The sequence below is a fragment of the Palaemon carinicauda genome, chromosome 22 (genome assembly GCF_036898095.1).
Source record: "Palaemon carinicauda isolate YSFRI2023 chromosome 22, ASM3689809v2, whole genome shotgun sequence".
Classification (NCBI taxonomy): domain Eukaryota; kingdom Metazoa; phylum Arthropoda; class Malacostraca; order Decapoda; family Palaemonidae; genus Palaemon; species Palaemon carinicauda.
Genome location: NC_090746.1, coordinates 6245250 through 6266030, shown reverse-complemented (window position 1 = coordinate 6266030; position 20781 = coordinate 6245250). Strand labels below are relative to the sequence as shown.

At 41.0% G+C, this 20781-nt stretch overlaps 1 protein-coding gene across 1 annotated transcript in view; it reads right to left on the bottom strand.

Annotated features, from left to right (window-relative positions):
* mms4 (Methyl methanesulfonate sensitivity 4) overlaps nt 1-20781 on the bottom strand; it is a 249316-nt gene that overhangs the window by 151977 nt on the left and 76558 nt on the right. Inside the window, exons 3-4 of the mRNA XM_068345953.1 lie at nt 20483-20718; nt 10110-10282 (exon numbers count right to left, since the gene is read on the bottom strand). Coding sequence (XP_068202054.1) covers nt 10110-10282; nt 20483-20718 — 409 coding nt within the window. The remainder of the gene's footprint in view (nt 1-10109; nt 10283-20482; nt 20719-20781) is intronic.

Below are 20781 nucleotides of genomic sequence, written 5' to 3'. Positions count from 1 at the left end.
CCGAGGATTGGCAAAGAATCAGCTATGCCAGTTCGAGGAAAGGAGAGAGAAACGAAACGCCCCAGTAAATTTTGCCCGAACATAGTTTAAAGTAAAATTAACTAGGGATAGCCTAGGCTAATCAGAGGGAAAGGGAATTACTCAAATCTCGTAGAGATAGTATTGACTTAAAATGTATAGGAGATATCAATCTCCCCTTAAAAGACAATACAAGAGCAATAAGGGACATATATCAATCATACTAAAGCCCTTAGGCTATTAAGCCAAAGAGCATAGAGAAACGTTCATCAAAACTCTAGTACAGTATACTAATATGGAAGAGGAAAAATTACACAGTAATATCTTAATTGTATAAAATATTGCCTGAGCTTCAATAAAACTTTACCAGGAAGGTTATATCATGCATGAAGTGTGTAGGTGCCTAGGCTAGGAAGCCTGGCACTCGTGAGGCTCGATCATAATAGCCAAATCCACGACAACAATGACATAATATAAAAATCCCTAGCTAAGAAAACTAAATAGCTAAAGTTATTAAAGCGATTAATGCCGGGAATATCGTTCTTGCTAACTAAATGAACAAAAGAACGATTGCGTCCATGACGCCATCCGGCTGGCAACAGCTCTTGTTACGTTAATCACGATCTCAATCGACAAGCAAAACTGGCAAGAGCTTACATTTACACAATTCAAAGACATTACTTAACTTTCCAGATGCTGATGAAGCGGGGGAATCCATCACAACGATGAAAAAGCTTTCAAAATAGCGAGATAACTCGGGAAAAACACCGGCCACCTAAGCTACAAATGAAAGAATGGCTTAGGTGGCACCTCGCGGTGGCGATTGGGCGAACTATTTACAGTACATTAGGAGAATCGAGTGTTTACCTTTTTAACGACTCTCATAATTTCTTGCCACTTTTCCCTCTCGAAGTGAAAATTGCTATTTGGGGTGTAAATAGCTGTGAGATGTGTCAAAATACGTCCTTACGCGATATCCCTTTGTGAATTTTTAAGGGATACTCACTCCAGGAGTTAAAATTCTGGATACCTTCGGTAAATTCTCCGGGATATATCACTGTAGTCACATATAACCTAGGAAGCTACTTATGAAGGAACTTCCATCAGCATGACATGGCCTAAGCCCAAAAAGTCGTGAGAGAGAGAGACAAGATCTAGACCTCCCCCCAACACGCATCCATATCAGTCGCAAGAAACTGATATCGAAGCTAGGCCTGCTGAAAAGAAGCATCAACAACAAGAACCTCATGCTGTGAAGTTAAGGCTTGATCGTGTGCACCAACAAATGTTCAACACACTTAAAGTCAAAGTCTGACGCGAGAAAGCGTTAGCGACGCAAAGAAAAAACAACAGTCTGTCCATACTGCTGTGAGCCAAAAACTAGACTGTATACGTTTAAGATGCGACTAATGTCGCATGTGGTTGCATCCCTGTAAGGTGCTAGCGTGCTGTATGCGTTCACCTTGTCGAATGGATACAGCGCTCTGTGTACGTCTCGCCTGCTGTAAATCTACAGCGTGCTGCCCGTAGGCAAAAGTATCGTGACCGGTCAGTGGCACACAGGAGCAACTGTAGTCTATCATGATGCGGAAAAACCTGACTGACCTTATCCAGTACAGTATATGTCCACGCTGGCACTTGCGTCTAGGTTGCTTAGGATTTCAGGTTGACATGTTTGTCGAGAGATGCTCGCGTGTAGCATGCGTCCGCATGAGTGGAGACGCGTATCCCGCAGATCGCGAGTATGGGACAACTAGTTGAAAGGATCAACTTTGACTTTCAGCGTCTGTGACCGCGTGCACGTCTGTGCCGCCACAAGCGTATGCTCTACTGCCTTCCGCAACAAGAGTCTATCTTTGCAAGGAGACGTTGCTGAGCATCGAAGAACTATGCTGTATGATACTAAAGGAAAACCATCCCTTTGATCTATGGTAGTCCTTACTTTTTTAGGAGAAAACATTTTTCCCCCCAAGAATCGTAAACGCTAAAAAGAGATGAAATTGACCTCCTTTAGCTCGGACCAACTCTACACTTGCGGGGGCAGCTTGTGCACCACCTCAAGCGTGAGCGAACGCTAGAAGAGATCAACAACCGCAGCCCCGTGAGCAACCTGGGAGAGTCCCTATGACATTCCCAGCGCGCCTTGTGCGTGACCTGAACGTATCCCATGCTATGAGATATCGTTAACAGTAGTCGCTCGACCCCAGAAGAAAGTACTAAACAATTCCTCAAACTGGGGGCGGAGAGGAAGTGTAAACAGAAGCAAACTGAGCACCTCTTCTCTCGAAGAATTGTGTGTCTTGCGCACTTTTGGCGCTGACACGTCGCCTTTTTTCAACAGAAAAACTTCCGGTGAACAACAGTAACTGAGGGATAAATTACTAGAAAACATACAACTCCTGAAAAGTCTCGGACGTATCGATTGTTGATGACCAAGTCTAAGTTTTGCGACCTTCTAAGAGGACAAACTCTGTCTTCCCTGACTGTGCTTCAGATTCCAGAGGAAAAGCCAGAATTATATATGATTATTCTGACCCGCTCCTCTCGTGGAAGAAAAAACACACTCGATTGCTTCTCATTTAAGAATCGCAACACACCTGCTGTGAGAGCAAGTTCTGTTCGTGTGCCTACATGACGATCAACTTCCTAGTCTAGAAGACAGGAAGAATGTCGAACGTCATCCGATTGAAGCTGTGCTCTAATTAAATAGACGATGTACGGACCAAGGGTCCGGTCCTTCTTTTCCCAGGGCTGCCAGAAGCTGTTTAGCCCGGCTCCCACTGCTGCTTGAAGGGGAGAGCAGTCAGACCCTGCCTCGACTGGGCTTGACTCCTCTTTTCCTTTGCTTCCTTGCCTCTGGTTTGAAAGTACTTCTCCCTATAGGTTTACCTTGAAAAGCCTGGGCAAAATGAGAATATGATGTCCTCTCCTTAGTTCTACGAGAAGAGAAGGGCGTAGGTAAAACCTTACTGACTGTTTTAGTAACCAAAGTTTGAGTAGCCTTCTGAGCCCAATTTGCAGGCACTTCCTTAACTAAATCCTGCAGAAAAAGAGCATAAGATATGGGCGCAAAAGCAGCTCCGATCTCTAACATGGAGTGACGCCCGCAGAAAGGAAGGAACACAAAGTAGCTCTTTTCTTTATAACTCCTGCAGTAAGTAAAGCAGCCAGCTCGTTAGAACCATCCCTGACTGCCTTGTCCATACAAGACATAAGTTGGATAAGACTACTTGTGTCCGTGTCCTTTATCTTGGTTACTCTTCTGCTTAAGACTCCCAGTGACCAGTCAAGTAAATTAAATACCTCAACTCTCTGAACTATCCTTTCAAGAGTTGGTCAAACTCCGACATTGACCACTACAGTCTATTCCTTCTCATGGTTAGGAGACGGAAATAATCTACCAGGTTTGCGAAGTCTCCCTGCGCAGACGCCAGAACTTACAAACCCAAGACTTCCCGCGTCTCATACCAAATTTTCGACTTGAAAGCGAACTCGGCTGGTGGAAAAGTGAAGCATGTGCTACCCAGAGCTTTTCTTAAACCCATCCATGCTCTCATTAATTTCAATACTCTCTTATAAGAGTGGGAAAGCACCATTTTGTATAGAAGGAAGTCTCCACTGCCTTGCGTAAGGTAAACTCAAAAGGGGGAGATCGCGGAGTAACTGGTGTAAAATAGTCTGGAAAAAATTCCGAGAAGACTAGCATTTTTTTTTTCCACCGAATGTTGAGGTGGTTTCTCTTCCTTTCTCTCCGAGATATTCTCCAATTGATCCTCGTGAGAGAGAACCTCATCCGGATCTACTTCTAACATATCAGAGATTGGAGCTATGTAGGCGCATCAGTGGTAACGTGGGCGCGCTTGCGTTGTTCCATATCCACATCCAATTGACAGCCTTGGTTTGCTGTCACAATTGATTTTATAATAGAATAAATCTAGCTGGCGCTGGCGCTCCGCCTCGTCCTGGCGTGCCGTGCTCACGTGATATTCGCGCTACCGCCGCTGCTTGCGCTGGCGCTCTGCCCACTCGTGACTCAACTGGCGTGGGTCGCCACGCTGGCGCTGCCGCCGACACTCAGCGCCTTCATTGATCAACTTCTGAGCCTCGTCACGCTTCCGCTCAGGCTCCGCTTGCACCTTGCGCCTGCCATTTAGCGAACATCATCAAGCTTAAACTGACAATCGGCTGTCTGCTTCTTTTGATAGTTGCTGTGAAACAGAGCTCTGCCGAGACAAATCTACATAGACATGCCGCTGAACAGTGAAACTGGGAGACCGCCTATGGGATATCACGTCGGTCCCAGAGACCACAGGCTGCCTGTGCGACAACGGGTCTACCACTGAAGACTAACGCCCAGGCTCACCGTCAACAGCCGGTCGATAAGACTGTATCATCAATGAGAGCTGTGGTTTGAAACGTAAATACGCAGAACGAATCTAATTTTGTTATCAGCTTAGCACCTGAAAAGCGCGTATAATATTTGACAACATTAATACCTCGCTCTATATATAATGAGGGTGAGCGTTCTGCGCTCAAGAGGACTTCTGTTCGGGTCTTAAAAGACTAGCGCTTGGTTATCCTCTCGATTCCTTTCGTCGTTCGACTTAACTTCTCCCCTCCCGGGAGCTTGACAGAGGTCTAAGACTAGGATAATGACAGGTCCAAACAGAAGCACTCTCTACTGAATAAAATTCACTGCGTAATTTAACACTAAAATTTTCATTCTATTCTTGGTTAAAAAAGAAAGTTTCACAATCATTTTTAAAACTAAAGTATACGTTCTCTCAAACGAAATGAACTCTTAAATTGAGGCTTACAATTCTCCCAATCGTTCGAATGGGAATGAAAAGTCACTGAATCCCATATAAATGCAGCGAAAAATTAAATATTAAACATTAAATATTACCTTAATAGGTATATTTATAAAATAAAATAAACTCTTAAATTAAGGAATTCCAATAAGAGATGAATCATCACTCGATTTATTGGAGTATTTACACTTAATATACGAACAAACTTAGTATTCCACTAAGGAAACAACGATACATAAAATCGTGCTCTACAGCGATTCGTATTAACATTAACTAAAATACTGACAGGATCAATTAATTTAAAAATAAAATGTTCCTTTTATATAGTACTGTACAACTAAAAAACTTGAGAAGTAAGAAGAATGTACTATTCATAAAAATCTCTACGAAATATTGTACTATTGTAACAATACTGATAACTGCGTAACAACTGAACGCTAGTTAATCTTTGCAAACAGATTGAAGATTACCTCAAGAAAACTATTAAAAGGATAAAAGTTCCTTAGATTAATAATCCTTTAATTAAATTTATAACTTAATATTTCAAAAGAAAGTATTCACTTACAATTCTTTGTAAAGCAAGTCGGACTTATAGCCTACGACATAAGGCTGTGACGTCATCAATGGACGATATGTTTACCTTTCGTCCTATGCTTTCGTGAGGTTTAAAATAGGTCAAAAAAACCTTTTAATCTTACCTTTCAAGTTATAAATACGAGATCACAGTTCAAATAAAAAAAAAAGCGAAAGCCTATACTCAAAACCGTTAATACATCACCAAATAACGTCCAAACAGAGTAAAAAGCGAGAGAGAATATCCAATAGAACCGACCGCCATAGCGGTAGGGAAAATCTGAAGAGGCTGGGTATAGTTCTACCTGTTGTACCATGAGGGCACTAGTGTACACCTGGCATATCTGCGATAGCCGCTCGAGATTTTGAATATCCTACCAAGGCGTCAGGGACGTTAGCCATTCTTATATAACCAGCGGGTAAGTTTTATATTTAAAAATGAAAATGAAATGAATTTTTAAGCTACCACAAAAAAGTTACGGTATTGAAGCTAAAATCAAAATATAACAAATACTAACTACAAAGGCTGTAGCAAAAACAAAGCCTGGAGTAGAAGCAGTGTCATCATTCCCTTTATAATCAATGAGCCTAGTCGTCTGTTTAAATACATCCTTCAAAAACACTAGAATTAACTACAATGGAAAGTATTTCAAAAATACTTCTGAGGTTATTACCCCAAACAGCAATTAGTGAATTAGTTTGTAAACCATGAATATAAAGTTTTCATTTACAGTATTAGTCGTAAAGATGTACTTAAAGGAGGAAATTATATTGAAATTTATAAAAAGGTTACATAATAGAGTAATCTGATACCAGTCACAATGTCTTTGATGCATCAAAGACTTTAGAGCCTAAAGCAACTAAAACAACAGATATTCTTCGTAACTGATAAGAATACAGACTTTTATTGACAATGAAAAGGGGGAATTGAGGCATGAAGAGGCAAAACCTGATGAATGAGAGGTAGGAAAGTTGGTGAAAATGGCAAAAAAAAAGATCTGACTGATTGTAATAATTACAGAGGCATAACACTTCCATCAGTTGTTATGAAAATATATATTATGATTATTCTAAAGAGAGTTGAGAGAAAGATTGATGAAAAGCTGAGAGATGAACAAGCAGGATTTCAAAAAAGTAGTTGTACTAACCAAATTTATATTTTAAGATATGTTTTGATGGCATTTGTGGACTATGAAAAAGCCTTTGATAGTGTGCACAAGCCAATTTTATGGAGAGTCCTGCATTATTATGAAATTCCTCTTAAATATGTAAATTTAATCAAGTCTGTTCATGAACATAGCAAGTGCAAAGTTAATGTCAATGGAGTCTTCTCAAATGGATTTTCAGTGAACAGCGGAGTACTCCAAGGAAATGTGTTGTCAACTATGTTGTTTATTCTCCTCATGGATTTTGTAATGCGTAGAACAGTGACAGATGGTGGAGAAGGAATGGATTGGATTGGTGAGAATTTAGCAGACATAGAGTATGCTGATGATGCTCTCCTTGTTAGCAGAACACCACAGGATTTGCAATGCTTGCTTACCTGAAAGCATGAAATATCACATGAGGTTGGGCTGAAGATAAATAGAATAAAGACAGAGATTATGAAAACGGAGTATGCAATGGAAGATGAAATATCATTGGAAAGAGAAAGGATTAATGAAGTAGAATCTTTCAAGTATTTAGGAACTATGATCTCCAATACAGGGTCTTTATAATGAGAGTTTAGTGAAAGATTGAAAAAAGCGAATCAGACAATGGCTAGGTTAAATAAAATTTGGAATCAAATTGCCTGAAATTACATATAAAAATTAGACTATATATCAATTTAGTGAGTTCGGTGTTACTCTATGGACATGAGTCATGGTATGACAATGAAAAAATCTCCAATAGATTTAGTAGATTTGAAAACAAAGCCCTCAGAAGGATATTGGGAGTTAAATGGCAGGACAGGATTAGAAATGAAACTATAAGAGAAATTACTCGAGTGCCATATGTGGATGAGATCATGATGAGGGGTAGATGGAGATGGTTTGGGCATGCTCTTCGCACGCCCCAAGAGAGAATAGTTCACCAAACATTCAACTGGGCTCCGCAAGGCACTAGAAAAGTTGGCAGACCCAAATCTACATGGCTGAGGACTATGAAGCACGAACAAGGAGATGATGAATGGAGAGGTATTGAATTAAGAGCTCTCAAGATAGAGACGACTGGCGAAATCTAACCGAGGCCCTTTGCGTCAATAGGCGTAGAAGATGATGATGATGAAAGGTTTATAAGGTAGTTCTATCCTACTATCTTAGGAGCACTTAACTTATGCATCAATCTTTACAACTGGCATGTTAGTGCTGCACCTATAGTGGAGGCTCATGGTTGAAAGACATACCCTATGTAACGTCGCCTCCCAAATAATAGTGACGTATTACTTGTGAATTAAACCTTTTCTTATTTTTAACTAAGAGTTCTTCACTAAATACAAAATAACCTGCTATAATATTCACATCTTCTTTATAGCCAGACTCAAAACCACTCATGTTAGAATTTACCCCACCAAATGTGTGAGGAACTAGTAGCTGAACTTACGAGCAAACAGAAACACACTGCCATTGGGAATGTTATGTGATTGCCCAGCTTCAGGGAAAGGAACTCATCTGCACACCTAGCTAACAAGTAGTGTTGGGAGGGCACTCTCTCATGGCAACAATGAATAGTCTCGCATGTAAGGGTTATTTGCCTAAGCATGCAAAGAACCCAAACCCAACAGCCCCGAGGTTAGCAGATAAGGTCTTGCACAATCGTTGTTCGGCGAGGCGATACGAATCCTGGCGAATGAGTGTTAGCAGTGTGAACACTGGCGAAAGAGCGTTAGTGATGCAAATGTTAGAGAAGAGCATTAGAGATCGCTGACGAGACAATTGCGCAGATGTGGAAGCGTACGCATCCGAATGTGCAGGCAACTTAAATATTTGTGCATGATATTTCTTCACTATATTGAGCTAAAGCTCACATAGTTACTGCTTACTCACTGTGAGAAGACAAAGTTATAATAAGATATATTGCATAGAGAGATCTGCACTGTTCTCACTGTACTTGTGCGCTATACAAGTCCCAAATGGGCAAGTGAGATATTCAGCGCTTAGGATGGGGAGCGCGCTGGACACCCTCTCTATACAACAAGACCTGAATGAGCAAGTGAGGCATTAAGAACTGAACACCCTTTACAGTTGGTGAGTGTTGGGTTAAGCACATATGAAAGGGAGGTATACCATTTAGCTGTGGTTATGCGGTAAACTCCCTCATCTGCTCATTTTGCTCCTCGCTCATTGCCCTTAACGTCACTGGGTGAGAGGTTAAGCACGCTAATGCGTTAGGTTCGTCATTTTCCTGTCCAAGAACAGAAGTTTCTCCCTTGTATGAGTTTGAAACTATGAGGCCAGGTCCTTATAAAGCTCCATGAGCTCTGTTGAGCCCCTGAGGTATAATGTAGGCCATCACTCCAAAGAGTTATAGCCTACGAAAGGCTTTTTTTCTCCTAAGAGCTTAAAACTATCAGGCACAGATCCCGAAGATCCCAGTCTCACAAAGCTCCATGAACTTTGTTGTGCTCAACAGGGACGATGTAGCAGTTAACTCCGGGGAGTTGGAGCCTACAAGACTTGTCGATGAGAGGCGGCGACCACAAGCAGTGGCCACAAGACGGCAAAGAGCAGACACTGTAAGCAGTCACCTAACTCCTCTGTCAAGCCCTGAAGAGCTTTGCAGGGAGTGGTCAAATACAATCCCGTCGGGAGAATCCTCTGGAGGGAAAACAATCAGGTGAGGTCTGTCTCTCCCACAGGTAGGAGAGACAATCAACCTCTGTTGCTGCTGTCGGTATCTCTCCCCATAAGAGGGGAAACTTCAGGATAGAGGTTGGCGAAGGGTAACTCTCCCTCGTAAAGAGAAGTTGTCCAACACCTGGAGGCAGGCCTCTGGGCAGCGCTCTATGCTTTCCGTCACCAAGTAGAGCTCAAGTTGAAGGTCTGCATAGAGTGTTGCCTGTGAAACGTAGTCAAAGCTATTTTCTGAGTTCCACCCAAGGAATTCCTCTTCCAACTGGAAGCCCCTAAGGTACTGTCTGCCTCTGCTCTCATTCCTATGCTGAGGCTACAGGAACGAAGGTGACCAAAGTAAAGTGTGTTACAGTAAACTGGAACACTTACAGAAATCAATCTGTATAGAAGAAAAACAAAAATCTAATATTCTAGCCCAGGTAATTCTTTATTATGGTTCTTAAACTGAATAAAGTGGAGGAGAATCGACATCTGCTTTCCCCCGAGCCAAAATAAAAAGTGGCTTGTGTTAGCTACTGCAAGTGTGAGCGGGGTGGTTGGTCTAACCACCGCTAACTAGCAAAGGGGAGTAAGCACCTCCCTAAAACTTTTAAGGCTAGTTTCAGTTTTCGCCAAAATATATCTCCATAGTAAAGAGCTGAAAGGTTTTTAATTGGTGCCGAACAAATATATCATAGATTTTTTTATCTACTTCACGGTTTTTCAGTTATTGCGGGGTGGCCTGGAATGGAATAGAGTACAGTACAGTATCCACAATGACTTGTAACTTCATACAAACACATTCCGGCATCTGCTTTCTCAATGTAAACAGAAAATCTAGAAAAAACTCAAAACATTACAGAAAAAATATGTATTTCTTAATATTAAACTTTACCATTTTTATGTCTTCATCTTCATTATATAATCCTTTTGAAAGAAGAGTGAAATTTTGAATATCGGGTAGATCTTCCTTAAAAGCATCTGTAGTCTCATTCGCTCCTGAGAGGAGAGTGAAGTTTTGAATGTCTGTCAAATCCTCCTGAATATCATCTACACCATCCCTCTTTTCTGAAAAGAGAGTAAAGTTTTGAATATTGAATCGAGTAGCTTTTCATCAGAAGCACCCATACTCCTCTCTCCTGGAAATGACATCAAGATTTTAATAAAAAAAAAAAAACTTAAATAAATGACGTTTAAATACTACAAGTATGAAGAGATTCTGTATATCATGCAAGGGAAACCCTCATTAAGTCACAGATATGAAATTTCAAAACAATGATATATCACTTTTAATTAAAGTTATCTAAACAGAGGAGTAACAAAGTTAGCCTTGAATATAACATTGCAATGCCTTAACATATTTTTAGTGGCTAGCAGACATGATAAATAATAACAAAACTCTCATTTACTTAAAACCAATGCATATTGAGCTTAAAAAAGTTCAGAATTGATTTTCTACCAACTGATAAGCAGTGTTTACTCTGGTCAGACTTCCTTATTATGAAGAACTTGCTACATCATTTACTTACAATCTACTGCACAATGAATAGGTGCATGAAGACTGGAGGATCTAAGAGGAAACATTCACAGTAAGAACAACAATTAGAAGTACTTTAGGGTTTATAAATTCCTAGACCATAACTAACCTCTTATTCTATTTATGGAAAATCACAATTTCAGTAGCTCTTCAAGCTCAGGTCATCTAATTGGATATCTTCTAAAGAAATAAGTTTTGAACTTCATTAGAACAGTGCAGATACCAAATTTATTCTGGCTAATCTTTTGAAATTCAAAGTTACAGTCCTTTATCAATATCCACAAGATCAAAGTTTACAAGGATTTGGATTCATAGAATTCAAGTCATATGGACTCATAATGTGGCCACAGGTACCATTAACCACCAATGGGTTGTGGTAGCCCATAGGAAACCTCCCTGTCTAGTGATATGTTGGACTAGGGTTCGAGACCCATTCCTGCTCAATAGTTTCCTGCAGTGTCTGCAACCTGATCATCCTTGTGAGGTAAGGATGGGAGGTTTGGGGGAAGCCTAAAGGTCTACTTGCTGAGTCATCAGCAGACATTGCCTGGCCCTACCTGGTCCTAGCTTGGGTGGAGAGGGGGTTTGGGTGCTAATCATATGTATATATGGTCAGTCTCAAGGGCATTGTCCCAAGACATTGTCATTGTCCCTTGTCTCTGCCATTCATGACAGCCTTTAAATGTGCAATTGGCAGAGAACCTACAACAAATTATGGGGTTAAAAAATGAAAGATAAAAGCAATAACAGCGATCTAGAAGGTTAAAAAGCCGGTGCAGCTATAGGACAAGGGGACAGAGTACAAACAATTTAGTAAAGCCTACAGTATACCAAGTGTGGTTCATTTACAAAAGTAGTTACAGCACTTGCATTTAGGTTATTGTTCTTAAACAACACTTATGTCAATCTAGTATAGTCTGCTTTCCCTTGTTATAAATGAATGTTTAAAGTACTGTATTATAACTTTTTTGGGCTTCCTTCTCAACTCCATACATTGCTTGGATCATTCTAAGTTACTAATGATAATAAATCCTACATTTTTCCTTGATAAAAAAATCAAAAATTTAATATCAATTTGTATTTTTCATAACTATACAAACCTTCGTCCTTTTCCTAGAAGAGCTGCTTACCATTGCTAGAGTCTATTCTCCATCCATCCATATACCAAAGGCACTTCCCCCAATTTTGGGGGGTAGCCGACATCAACAAAGAAACAAAACAAAAAAAGGGGACCTCTATTCTCTACATTCCTCCAGCCTAACCAGGGACTCAGCCGAGTTCAGCTGGTACTGCTAGGGTGCCACAGCCCTACCTCCCACATTTTCCACCACAGATGAAGCTTCATACTGCTGAATCCCCTGCTGCTGCTACCTACGCGGTCATCTAAGGCACCGGAGGAAGCAGCAGGGCCTACCGGAACTGCGTCACAATCGCTCGCCATTCATTCCTATTTCTAGCACGCTCTCTTGCCTCTCACACATCTATCCTCCTATCACCCAGAGCTTTCTTCACACCATCCATCCACCCAAACCTTGGCCTTCCTCTTGTACTTCTCCCATCAACTCTTGCATTCATCACCTTCTTTAGCAGACAGCCATTTTCCATTCTCTCGACATGGCCAAACCACCTCAACACATTCATATCCACTCTAGCCGCTAACTCATTTCTTACACCCGTTCTCACCCTCACCACTTCGTTCCTAACCCTATCTACTCGAGATACACCCGCCATACTCCTCAGACACTTCATCTCAAACACATTCAATTTCTGTCTCTCCGTCACTTTCATTCCCCACAATTCCCATCCATACATCACAGTTGGTACAATCACTTTCTCATATAGAACTCTCTTTACATTCATGCCCAACCCTATATTTTTTACTACTCCCTTAACTGCACCCAACACTTTGCAACCTTCATTCACTCTCTGACGTACATCTGCTTCCACTCCACCATTTGCTGCAACAACAGACCCCAAGTACTTAAACTGATCCACCTCCTCAAGTAACTCTCCATTCAACATGACATTCAACCTTGCACCACCTTCCCTTCTCGTACATCTCATAACCTTACTCTTACCCACATTAACTCTCAACTTCCTTCTCTCACACACCCTTCCAAATTCTGTCACTAGTCGGTCAAGCTTCTCTTCTGTGTCTGCTACCAGTACAGTATCATCCGCAAACAACAACTGATTTACCTCCCATTCATGATCATTCTTGCCTACCAGTTTTAATCCTCGTCCAAGCACTCGAGCATTCACCTCTCTCACCACTCCATCAACATACAAGTTAAACAACCACGGCAACATCACACATCCCTGTCTCAGCCCCACTCTCACCGGAAACCAATCACTCACTTCATTTCCTAATCTAACACATGCTTTACTACCTTTGTAGAAACTTTTCACTGCTTGCAACAACCTTCCACCAACTCCATATAACCTCATCACATTCCACATTGCTTCCCTATCAACTCTATCATATGCTTCCTCCAGATCCATAAACGCAACATACACCTCCTTACCTTTTGCTAAATATTTCTCGCATATCTGCCTAACTGTAAAAATCTGATTCATACAACCCCTACCTCTTCTAAAACCACCCTGTACTTCCAAGATTGCATTTTCTGTTTTATCCTTAATTCTATTAATCAGTACTCTACCATACACTTTTCCAACTACACGCAACAAACTAATACCTCTTGAATTACAACACTCATGCACATCTCCCTTACCCTTATATAGTGGTACAATACATGCACAGACCCAATCTACTGGTACCATTGACAACACAAAACACATATTAAACAATCTCACCAACCATTCAAGTACAGTCACACCCCCTTCCTTCAACATCTCAGCTTTCACACCATCCATACCAGATGCTTTTCCTACTCTCGTTTCATCTAATGCTCTCCTCACTTCCTCTATTGTAATCTCTCTCTCATTCTCATCTCCCATCACTGGCACCTCAACACCTGGAACAGCAATAATATCTGCCTCCCTATTATCCTCAACATTCAGTAAACTTTCAATTCTATTCTACCCTTACCAAGAGGAAAGTAGCCACTGAACATTTATGGTACAGTGTTTAACCCTTGAGAAAAGAAGAATTGTTTGGTAAACTCTGTGTTGTCAGGTGTATGAGGACAGAGGAGAATATGTAAAGAATAGGCCAGACTATTCAGTGTATATGTAAGCAAAGGGAAAATGAGCTGTAACCAGAGAGAAGGATTCATTGTAGTACTGACTGGCCAGTCAATAACTCTTTAAAGGTAGTATCTCAATGGGTGGCTGGTGCCCTGACCAACCTACTTACTATGACTGCAGCGAAGCTGGAACAACCATTTAAATTTCTAACAAGGTAAACACAGTTGCTGGTCAGGTGGCGGGTATTCCCCAACCACTCGACAGATGGAGTGACCCTCACTTTGACCTTTAACCTAGGACATGTAGGGTCATTGAGGCTAGCAGTGTAACTATAAGGAAAAAATCAAATACTAAAAAGAAAAATTTGTTTTCTATTCCTACAGGAGAACAAATCATCTTCCTTACATGTAGACTTTTTAGGAGGATGAAAGTCCCTATTATCAAGACTGGCTGATTTACTAAGGCAGGAAATATCACTGCACTTTGGTCTTGTGGAAGAGTGAAAAAGATCAACTCTAGTCAACCATCGATAGTGTTAGGCTAGATCCCTACCAGGAAATGGATAGGCGATCGTGGAAGAACCTACAGTATATTTGTAAGGATATGTCTGAATATATGATCATTATAACATTCATCCTTCCCCTTGTCTGAGAGGATGAGGGAGATACTTCAATCAGGACTTGTCTGTAAAGAAGTTACTTGGTCATGAAGCTTGCCTGCATCTAGCATCCAGTCCAGCATATAACGGAATGACTGCATAACTCCAATAAAGGGGAAACAGGAAGAGAACGGCCATACACTCCATTTTGTTAGACGAGATGCTTCTTATCCCAGGAGGTAGCTCAGTTAGCAATACAACTTGGTGAGAAGCTTCAGCGTGACCAAGGATAAGGTTTTCCAAATACCAGTAGGTAAACCCCTGTGTACTGGGCAGCAAAGTTTGTCTGTCGTCCCTGAATCATACCTTCAGGATCAGAGCCACTTACATGTTCCTCCTGAAGGGAAGAACCAATATTCCTGACTTTGTAAGCTTGAACCAGGGTGCTCCTTCTGTCCTCTTTTTGGATCAGTACATCTGATGTTGCACAAATCAGAGAAAGTGATATTCTTGGATATTTTCTCAGACCAACTGGTGCAGCAAATTTTTCAGGTGCTTCACAAGGGGACCTGAGTCCTCTAAAGAGTGTCGTCCTGTCTTTACAGGACAGAGGAGCGAGTCATCCTGAAGCCCGCTTGTAAAGAAGATATAGAGGAGAGAAGATATAGAGGAGAGAAGATATAGAGGAGAGCTTGACTTTGGAGTTATGTACTGCTGAAATCTGGCTCTTGAACAATAACTCCAGATTAAAGGAGAGGAAGACTTTCATCTGTTATAGAATCATTCAAGACATATGAAAAGTCATGTGGTACACCTCTTCTCAATGCTGAGGCCAAAGCTCACAAGTAGACTTGGGGTAAGGTCATATCCGATGCTTATTCCAGGATCATGCAGAGTCCATTTGAGAGAACTGAAAACTCAAGAGATATCCCATAAAGAGGTGTTGAGTTCCTGGAGAGGGAAGACCATTTGGAGCTAGTTCTGAGCCTAGGCTGATCCTTCGAAAGGGAAAAGGTTAGAACTCTTCATTCTGAGATCTGGTTATAAACTGAGTGACAGCCTTCTACCATTGAGACTGAGAGGAGCTCCCCCTCGATGGAGGAAGGAGAAGAGAACAGCAATCCATTGAAGAGGGGCTATGATGGGAGAAGTATCCCTTCTACAATGCCACAGCAGAAGATGGGTGGTTCTACCAATACCTCAAAGAGTAACATCAGCAAATCACGATATCTCTGTGTGTGGCATTTGGGAGCCACCAGGCTACCCTGAAACCAATATCGTCCACAGACTGTTGAGTAGGCTCATGAGTATTTGGTAAACCAGGTCAGCTGGCAGAAAGGCTTAGGCATCCAGAAGTAAATAGTGTATTGGAAGATTTCCAGAGTGCTGCTGACATCCCTAGAACTGGGAAGCAACTTACTGGAAGATCTTCTAGACCTAGAGAGAAAGCAGTACACTGAAAGTTCTCGATCAACCGGGAAGTGAATGGGTCCTACGTGTGCATGTAGCCTTTGCACCAAGCACAAAAGAGGGGATCTCAATGATAATATTCCGTGCCCCTGGTGACTGAGCATGTATACAAGAACATTCCTCTTATTTGGAATGGATCTTGTGTTCAGTTCTAACACGACGTCAGCTGTCCCAGCGTGTACCTACCACTTTGCTTGTAGCCATAAGTAACGAAGGTGACGTTTTTCTTCAACACTACTGGGTGACTTATCAAACCCTATTGAGAAGCTAACAGTATCAATATCATTGCTTGGACTTCAAGTAGATTAAAAGCAGGTGTATACTTCTATGAACCACATCCCCAAGGTGTTCAAGTACTCCATGTGTCCTCCGCTTACATTGGATTCGTCTATGAACGAAGGATCCCTGGAGGTAGAACTCATCTGGAGAGGATATCGTCAATCAGCCCACAAGCCTGATCAGCCCATGTTCCTATTCCTATGAAGCCCAAAGGTAAGTGAATCACTGAATCACTTACCAGTGATGCTTCCAACAACACTGGAGCAATTGCTGATGTAGGAGCCTGTGTAAAACGAGTTCTCCAATGTCAAGGGAAGTGATAGAAATGTTACTGTCTAGATTAAGGTTCTTTGTCAAGCAAGAACGACTGCACTACTTCCCTACGTATGCTTATATGAATCTTCAAGGTGTTATCACCATAATCTGATCCTCTATCTTCTGACTGGCCATGTAGCTGGGTTACCAATTGCGCACGTTTCTCAGATCGTGATCAACTATCTTAGTCCTGGAGCAATGCCTCCTGGAGAGAGACAGGAAAAGACAATTGTTGAGAACACCCAAAAGGCAAGTCTCAATCGAGTAGGTACCAGAAAAAGTGAGCATGAACGCTTGGCAGTGGTAGACAGTCTGGGCTTTGAACTGATAATTAAAGCCTTGAGGAGGAGGAGGATACTTCTATCGGACTTAAGGATGGGTATCTAGATGTACAGTACATATCTTTCACTCTCACTGAGCACAAGAAGTATTCTTCCTAATGGCAGATCATACAGCACTTGCCGTCTCTCTCATGAATGGGATGAAGGCTGGTCACAAGGCCTCAGTTGACTTCTCCACTAGAAAAGTTGTCTGAACCTGGAGAACAATCTGGAAGACTTTGAGTGCGTTCCTCTGCCTCGAGCTCCTTCAGGACCCAGAAGTCTACAAGTAGGATGACTGCAGCACCAGGAAGGTCCTTACCTTCTGCCTGAGAAGACTAAATCTGAATATTTCTGTGTTTTGGTAATGTTGGGTTCCTGGTCGAGGCAAGGTATACGACTTCACCCAACCAGTCGTCAAAAGGGAAGCTCCTTAGGCTGATCCTGGAAGTAGCTTCCATAGCAGCAGACTCCAGACCCAAAAATGATGCGCTACAGTGCCCAAGTCTTTCATCGGATCCCTCTTGTCAGCGCTGCAATTGCTGAAATGATGGATAATGGCGACGATGTCACCAAAGCAACTCAGGCATCCCCCGAGGCTGGAAAGGGACAATGGCGGCTGCCAAAGTCCTGACCAGTAGTGCTCACGCTCATTCTTGTACAGGACCTAGCACTGGTAATAGGAGCATGAGCTCATGTACTTAGTACCATAAACCCTTCCGGGAATTGAGTTTTGGTACTGTACAGCATTACAGTACTCCTCCAACAAAACCATAGAGAGGAATCGGTTGATGCCTTTCGAGTGTATGACATGAGCTAGAAACCATTAGTAGTCTTGTCATTATTCATGGTACTATACAATCATTCTACCCATTCAATCAATCTAATATTCCAATTTGTGATAAATATAAAAACTTGTCAAATTTAATAAAATTAGATATTCCCAAGAAAGTCTTTCATGCTTAGAGCATGTAGTTTATTCGTTTGTTACCCCTAAACTTTGGATCACCTATAATATCTCTACATATCTTTTAGTCAATCTACCTAAACCACCCTGATTTCATTGTCTGTCTCCTATTGACATTGAAATGGATCTCCTGCAAATTATCCTGACCTGTAAAAAACTCCAGCTAAATCCAAGACTCATCTATAAACACATAACCTCTTCAACTAACTTGGCAATCGAAGAACACTACAGGCCTATTGTACATCAAACTTAGTTGGCCACTGCTAGATATAGTGTAGCCTAAGGTAGTGAAGCCTAAGGTAGTATGTTATCCAAGACACTAGCCATACGTTGAGATACTACCGCTATAGAGTTACTGGGTCCCTTGACTGGCAAGATAGTACTACATTGAATCCCTCTCTGGTTACAACTCACTTTTTTCTTTGCATACGCATACGCCAAATAACCTGGCATATTGTTTATGCATTCTCCTCTTTCCTCATACATCTGACAACACTAAGTTAACTGAACAATTTTTCACTGAGGGGTTAAATAACTACTACATTGTAATTGTCCAGCAGCTACTTTCCACTTGGTAAGGGTATGAGACTTTAGCTATGGAAAGCAGCTTTTCTTGAAAGACACTCCAAAATCAAACCATTATTCTCTAACCTTGGGCAGTGCAATAGCCTCTATACCATGGTCTTTCACTATCATGGGTTACAGTTATCTTGCTTGAGAATACACTAGGACACACTATTCAACTTGTTTCCTCTTTGGCTTTTTTTTTATTTAAAAAGCATGTTGAGCAGGCTTAAAAGAAGGGCCATAGATGCCTGGTGTCTTACCAAAGTTTGCCTTTTCCCTCTGTTCCTTTATCTTCCTCTTTGGTATTCATTTTCAAAACCATCATTACTGTCCTTCCTTTCCGTTGAAATGGCTATCCTGCAGGGTATTTAGCCTTGCACGGTGTGTCAGCTCCGCCATGTTAACCAATTTTATCCGACATTTTTCCTCTGGTCTATGAGTTGTAAGAATTGCTTTATCTACGGTTGTGTACATACTGTTTTTGTTATTACTACTGTTAATTTTGTTTTCAAATGTCATTAGACTTTTTCATTACTTTTAATTCATATTCTGTCTGGAGATGCTGAGCAAAATCTAGGACCAGTACGTCCCAGACTCACCAGCGTCATCTAATGTATTGCTATATTTGTGGATTGCACGGCAATATTACACATCTTACAGTTGCCAACAGAGAGTATGGTATTCTATTATACTCTGAAACTTTGGTTTCTCAAATGAGGCACTCGTCTGAGCTCATGTTACAGGCTCATCTGATCTCTTTTATTACAGGCTCGTCTGACTCTTTTATTACAGGCTTTAAGAGACCAATAATTTTGAAACAGCATACCATTCTTAGGGCAAGGGGAACAGCAGTGTATGTATATTAGGACTGAGTACCCTACATCTTATGATTTGCTGACTGCGGCTGTCATGAGATTCAAGTAATAAAAGTTTGTGGTAGGCATAACAACTTTTATTAATGCTCCCTCTATTGGAATCCAGACTTGGATGATTCTATCTTCGACCATCTTCTAACCATTAGGGCTACGATACAAGATGATAGAAAAGCCATACCTTGTGCTTGTTGGTGATTTCAACACCCACAATAGGAAGTGGTTAAATGGTTTTTCCTACTGATTAGCACGGCTTAAGAGCTTTGGAATTTGCCTTTGGATAAGGCTGTGAGTAAATATTGAATGAAGCTACTCACAGGTTTGTCAACTGATTGGACCTAGTATTGTATACACTGACTCCCCTGGTGTTATAACAAATAAGGTTGGTTCTCCAGTTGGGACATCTGATCATGCCTTGGCTTCGTTAGTAATCAAGACTGAACAATCTGTCCCTGATGTTTCACACTTATGTAAGATATATATAAAATACTCAGCTAAGAGTTGTTGCTCAGCGAGTTTATGCTTCAACTGAAAAGGATTACAATTTGACCATAAAACAACCCTTTCTAGTACAAACAAGAAACAGAAATGGGTTACCCTTAAATCTACACTCTTTGGTGTAGACTTAACAGTTCGTCCTTTACTTAAACCAGATGGCTCGGTCACTCGCTGTCCGGTAACACTTTTGGCTGTGTTTGACATTGACCTATACAAACAAAGACCTTGACCCAACTGAATTTGCTTCCTTTACATCTTTTAAATGCAAAGTACACACGGGAATGCCAAAGTTTTATTTGCAATTTGTTTTCATTACAGCCTGCAATAAACATTACCTCTGAATTGATCATGAAAAAAATTAGGATGAAATCAGAAAGAAAAAGAAAATGTAACACACATCCAACTCATACAACACCTAAGAAGCAATGGAGCTCATATTGAGAAAGAGAGCTCCTACTGGTGATGTGATACTTGCTTGTAATAACAAATAAGGAATTATTTCCTTATGTGAATAACATTTCTAATAACCCACACCAAACATATTATCATTATTGTAAGTAAAATAAAAGGTTAATACAAAGGTATGCATATATTGATCTCTATCACATCACTATAATAAAAATAATTCAAGCAATGAATTATAAAATACACATTAAAACAATACAAGCATACTTGAAAAAATCAATAAAACTAACCTCCCTGACGTAAAGGGTTCTTGACAGGCTTCAGTAAAGAAGGCTGTGCTTTTGTAGAATATGGTAGGACAGTACGATCATCGTCAGCATCAACTTTTATACTAACTTTTCCTTCAGATATATAACCATTCCCGCACTTTTCATCATCCTCATCGCTACTACTTAAAGTATGAACAGTTAAAGATGTTTGCGAGTTGTGCAGTTTGTTAAGCACACGTGTCTGAAGATCAGGTAGGCTGAAATTAAAAGTTTTTAAAGCATTCTTTAAACTCTGATACAATAAGACCATGTAATTTTAA